At 37.2% G+C, this 4,841-nt stretch overlaps 1 protein-coding gene and 1 non-coding gene across 2 annotated transcripts in view; both read left to right on the top strand.

The window, feature by feature from the left end:
- The window catches only part of MAGT1 (magnesium transporter 1), a 55,437-nt gene that overhangs the window by 35,871 nt on the left and 14,725 nt on the right, over positions 1 to 4,841 (top strand). Inside the window, exons 4-6 of the mRNA XM_006148773.3 lie at positions 1,714 to 1,854; positions 2,306 to 2,446; positions 3,535 to 3,624. Of these exons, the coding sequence (XP_006148835.1) occupies positions 1,714 to 1,854; positions 2,306 to 2,446; positions 3,535 to 3,624 (372 nt within the window). The remainder of the gene's footprint in view (positions 1 to 1,713; positions 1,855 to 2,305; positions 2,447 to 3,534; positions 3,625 to 4,841) is intronic.
- Positions 3,858 to 4,021, top strand: LOC114007847 (U1 spliceosomal RNA). The gene has a single exon (XR_003549431.1). It is a non-coding gene; the product is annotated as a U1 spliceosomal RNA (small nuclear RNA).

The raw sequence follows: 4,841 nt of genomic DNA, 5'->3' as shown, positions 1-4,841 counted from the left end.
GTGAGGGAGATAGAGAAAGCAAGCTGTGAGGTCTGTGACTTGAATCACGGTCTGCGCTGTGGGAGTCTAGCACCTTAACCACCACACCATCTCCCAGCCCCATACTATCTTATTTTAGCACTGTTGATTGTTCATTTCCAACAACATGAAGTCTTCTTTCAAAATTCTGCTTACCCTTTAAGCCTCATTTTAGATACCCCCATTATGCCTTTCAAAATACCGCAGGAGAGAAGCAAGTCACCCCTTTTACTGTATTGTCTCATACTTATATTTCTATTATATACTTATCAACAGTCTGTCTGATAGTAGACTTAGTCCTATAGTTGCTCCACATTTTCCCTTAGAAAATAATTATTTTTACTGGTGTCGGCAGGTGGCATGGTGGTTAAGGCACTGGACTCCCACATGGCTGATCACGATTTGAGTCCTGGACCTGGCGGCTTACTTTCTTACTCTCCCCTTCTTCACTCTGTCTTTTGCTGGTCATATTAAAACCTAATAATAATAATAAATAAGTAAATTTAAATAAATGATTCTTTAAAAAAATGAACATAATTACTTACTGGGCAGGCCCCATGGCCTAGTGGTTAAGGGAGCCAGTTCCCTCATGGCTGACCATGTAGTTTGAAACCTGGTCCTGGTGGCAGAGCATGTGCATGTGTATGCCACAAAGCCTGATAGGATGGTGAAATCGAGAAGGAATTGAGATATGATCACACCTCATTGGAGGGGTGCTTTCTCCCTCTCTCTCTCTGTCTCTGGCAAGTCCACATGCCCTCTGCCCCCCCCAAAAAAATACACACACACACACACACACACAGTTACTTAATGACAGAGCCAACACCCTATAGCTATCAATGGTAAGCACAAAGTGGGTGTTCAGTAAATGCTGAAAAAAATGGGTTTATGATCTCATTTTATAGTTTATCATTTTCTGTTCATATTCCAGTCTCACACAGCCATCTTCATAAATCAAAATAAGTTCATTTATTTTTTAAATGTGGTAACCTAATAGGCTAGTGCATTTAGGCTGTTCTAGATCAAATAAAATAATTTCTAGAATTTAAGAAATTACCAGGCCAGAAGGTGATGTGGTGGGTAAGGTGCTGGATCCCACATGGCTGACTTCATGGTTTCGGTCCTGGACTTGGTGGCTTGAAAAACGTGCTGGGTACATATGCGCATATGTCCAGAATTCTGAGAGGAGAATGGAGAAGAAGGTATTTCTGGATAGAGACTATAGAAATGTGATGCTCATCAGTAAACATTTATGAACCCTCTTAGAATTGAATGTTTCTACATATAATTACCATTTTGTCTAAGTGTTCACTGCAATTTTAGAGCATTATCTCATCCCAATCTTAATTTCTCCAAATTGAGAATTTACTCTATGTGAAGCTTGCCCTAGCTACATAAGATGATTTTAGTGTTCATAAATGTATTATTTTTTGCATAATTTCTAAACAAATCTAAATATCTGTAGTATGGAAAAGTCTCCAGTCTATTGGAATAACTGTAGGTGTCTTAACTAGAAATTTGTATTTGATTAATGAAGTATATTAGCGAAAAACAGGCAGCACTTCACTTGAATCCTGGCTCCACCACTTACCACATGGTTTTCCTCATTTTTGTAAAATGTCTAAATTTCAAGATATTTGCCATTAAGATTCTTTTCTTGATTTCTTACATTTTCACGGACTACTTTTTATTCAGTTAAACATGAATTCTGCTCCAACTTTCATCAACTTTCCTGCAAAAGGGAAACCCAAACGGGGTGATACATACGAGTTGCAGGTGCGAGGTTTCTCAGCTGAGCAGATTGCCCGGTGGATTGCAGACAGAACTGATGTCAATGTAAGTTTCCCTACTTTATAAAAACTAACTTTGCCATTATCCCCTTTGAATCTTCATAAATAGCATTTAACAGAATAATCTTCATGGAAAAAAAAAAAGAATCATCTTCATGAAAGCTTGAAATTACAGAACACTTTGTATGACCCTATTGAATTCAGCAAGGATACCACTTTATTGACCTTCATAAATTCATGGGCTATCTAACTGTACTTGACAAATCTCTCTTAACCTAAAAGATGTTATATTATGGTTAAACAGAATACTATACCTATTGCATTCCATTTTAGGATACAGTATAGACTATTTTGAATGAGATGAAATTAAAAAGTATCATTTTTCCTGAAAGTAACCACATTAATTTTTATTACTTTCATTTCAAATTATTTTGACCTATATAATTAGTAAATAAATTTTATATTTATTTAAACATTTCTTTTCTCCTTTCCATTAGATTAGAGTAATTAGACCCCCAAATTATGCTGGTCCCCTTATGTTGGGATTGCTTTTGGCTGTTACTGGTGGACTTGTATATCTTCGAAGAAGCAATATGGAATTTCTCTTTAATAAAACTGGATGGGCTTTTGCAGCTTTGGTGAGTGGAATTTTAGAGGAAAAAATACTTGAGTTAGACTTAATGTATTTTAGGTAAACTTGCTTATATGAGAAGTAGCATTTTATTTCTTACATTGGAGAAAAGATTTTATATATTTTTATTTTATGCCTTAAAATCAGTTTGTTTCCTTCATTGTCTCATGAGGATGGCCAGAGCTTCAAGGATCTGATTGTACCTGCTTTTTATTCAACCTAAACAATAAAATATCATTTCTTTTTTTTTTTGGAGAGGCTTTTGCTATAGGGTGCGTGTGCTCGCCAGACAGACAGAGAGAGACAGAGAGACAGAAAGCGAGAAATCACTCCCCAGGGGGGATGGTCACGCCGCAATCCCTTCTCCTCCATTCTCCTCTCGGGATCTTGGGCACGCACACACACGCGCCCGGCGTGAGTTTTAAGCCACCAGGTCCAGGACGCAAACCGTGGTTGACTACGTGGGAGCCCAGCGACATAGCCATTACGTTAACTGCTGGTTCCCAATAAAATATCATTTCTATAAAAATCTGCAGTGTTTGTGAAAATATTGTTTTTAAAAAGCTTTTCAGTATTTTGTTTTGAAATTTGTGTACACTTAGTTATAATTTAAAAATAGTATTTTCCTGGGACCAGCAGATGGTGTAATGGATACGTTGCTGGACTCACATGTAGTCGATTGTGGTTCAAGTCCTGGAACCAGTGGCTTAAAACTCACACTGGGCATGTGTGCATGTGTGCTCAAAATCCCAAGAAGAGACTGGAGGAAAGGGGATTTCAGTGTGACCGTCCCACCTGGGGGATGATTTCTTGCTTGCTTTCTCTCCAGTGAGCACATGCACCCTATAGCACAAAGTCTCTCAAAAAATAGTATTTTCCTTTTGGAGTAAATATTGTTGAATTGTGAACCTCATTATAAAATATATAGATAAATTTTATATTTATTTAAACATTTTTTTTTGGAGTAAATATTAATAAATAAATCAATTATCTGAGAAACAATTCATGACCAGATCAGTTTTTTATATACCTATTAATCTAGTCAAGGTGGGAAATGGCTGAGCCATGAGTATTTCATCACTTTTTATTTCCTAGTGTTTTGTGCTTGCTATGACATCTGGTCAAATGTGGAACCATATAAGAGGACCCCCATATGCTCATAAGAATCCTCACACAGGACATGTGGTAAGGAAAGTCTGGAATTTCTTTCTATTGTATACCAAAATTAACTTAATGATTAGTACCCTGTGAGACCAGTGCCAGCATATGAAGGAACTAGATTTATTTTTCACTTTTCAATCTTTTTGTGTTCACAAGCTTCAGTTGGTAGTAAAACCACACAGTGCTCCTAAAAATGGAAGGTTCCTTATCACATTTGGTGAGTCCCTTTGTGTAAGCTGATTAAGAATGAAAGTCAGATACTTACCTGGCAGGGGAGAAACCATGACCATGAAGGTGATTTTCCCAGGGTGAGACTTACCTATGGCACTCCAGATATGCTGAGCCCTGTGATTTCCCCAAATGTGGGAAATTCGACTGCATAATTTGTGGTAGTGGGGGACTGCGTTTGCACTCTCCCCTGTTAAAATTTAAAATTAAAAAAAAAATGAAAGTCAGCCTTCAGGTATAACAGAATTGATCAAGTACTTGCTCATCAAATGTTTCTTTTTTTCATTTTTAAATTTCATTTTCTTTTATACATTCAATCACATTATTTAACTTACAAAGTGAATATTTCAACAGGTGAACATTTCTATTTCAGTTGATAAAACTATAAAATATCTTCAACAAATAATACCACATTTCTTTGTCCCATTAATGCTTTGCCTCCCTGTTTTTCTTCTAAATGTCCTTCCTCAGACCCTACTCTTTCACACACACTCTATCTGGTATTTCCATCCATATACTGTATTTCTACATCTGTTAGTCAATCAGTTTCAGTCATAGAATGTGGACACTCGGTATATATTAAGTGGGGACATACAATGTCTCTCCTTCATAGCCTGGCTTGCCTCACTTGGCAGTAAATCTTCCATATTCTTCCACTCTCTGTAAAAAGTCAGAGGGGTTTTTTTTTATGGCTGAATAGTATTCCATAGAGTATATGTGCCACAGTTTTTTCTATCCATTCATCTGTTCGTGGGCATTTGAGTTGGTTCCATGACTTAGCGATTGTGAATAGTGCCGCAAAAAACATCAATGTGCAAGCACTTTTCCAATTAAGTATTCTTGTATCCTTTGGGTAGATACCAAGGAGTGGGATTGCTAGATCATATGGTGGTTCTATTTGTAGATTTTTGAGGAATCTCCAAATTGTTCTTCACAGTAGCTGGACCAATTTATATTCCCACCAGCAGTGTAAGAGAGTTCCCCTTTCAGCACACCCCTGCCAGCACTTTTTG

This window comes from Tupaia chinensis, unplaced genomic scaffold, assembly GCF_000334495.1.
Source record: "Tupaia chinensis unplaced genomic scaffold, TupChi_1.0 Scaffold000243_1, whole genome shotgun sequence".
Lineage (NCBI taxonomy): Eukaryota > Metazoa > Chordata > Mammalia > Scandentia > Tupaiidae > Tupaia > Tupaia belangeri.
This window is presented reverse-complemented; position numbering and strand designations above follow the sequence as displayed.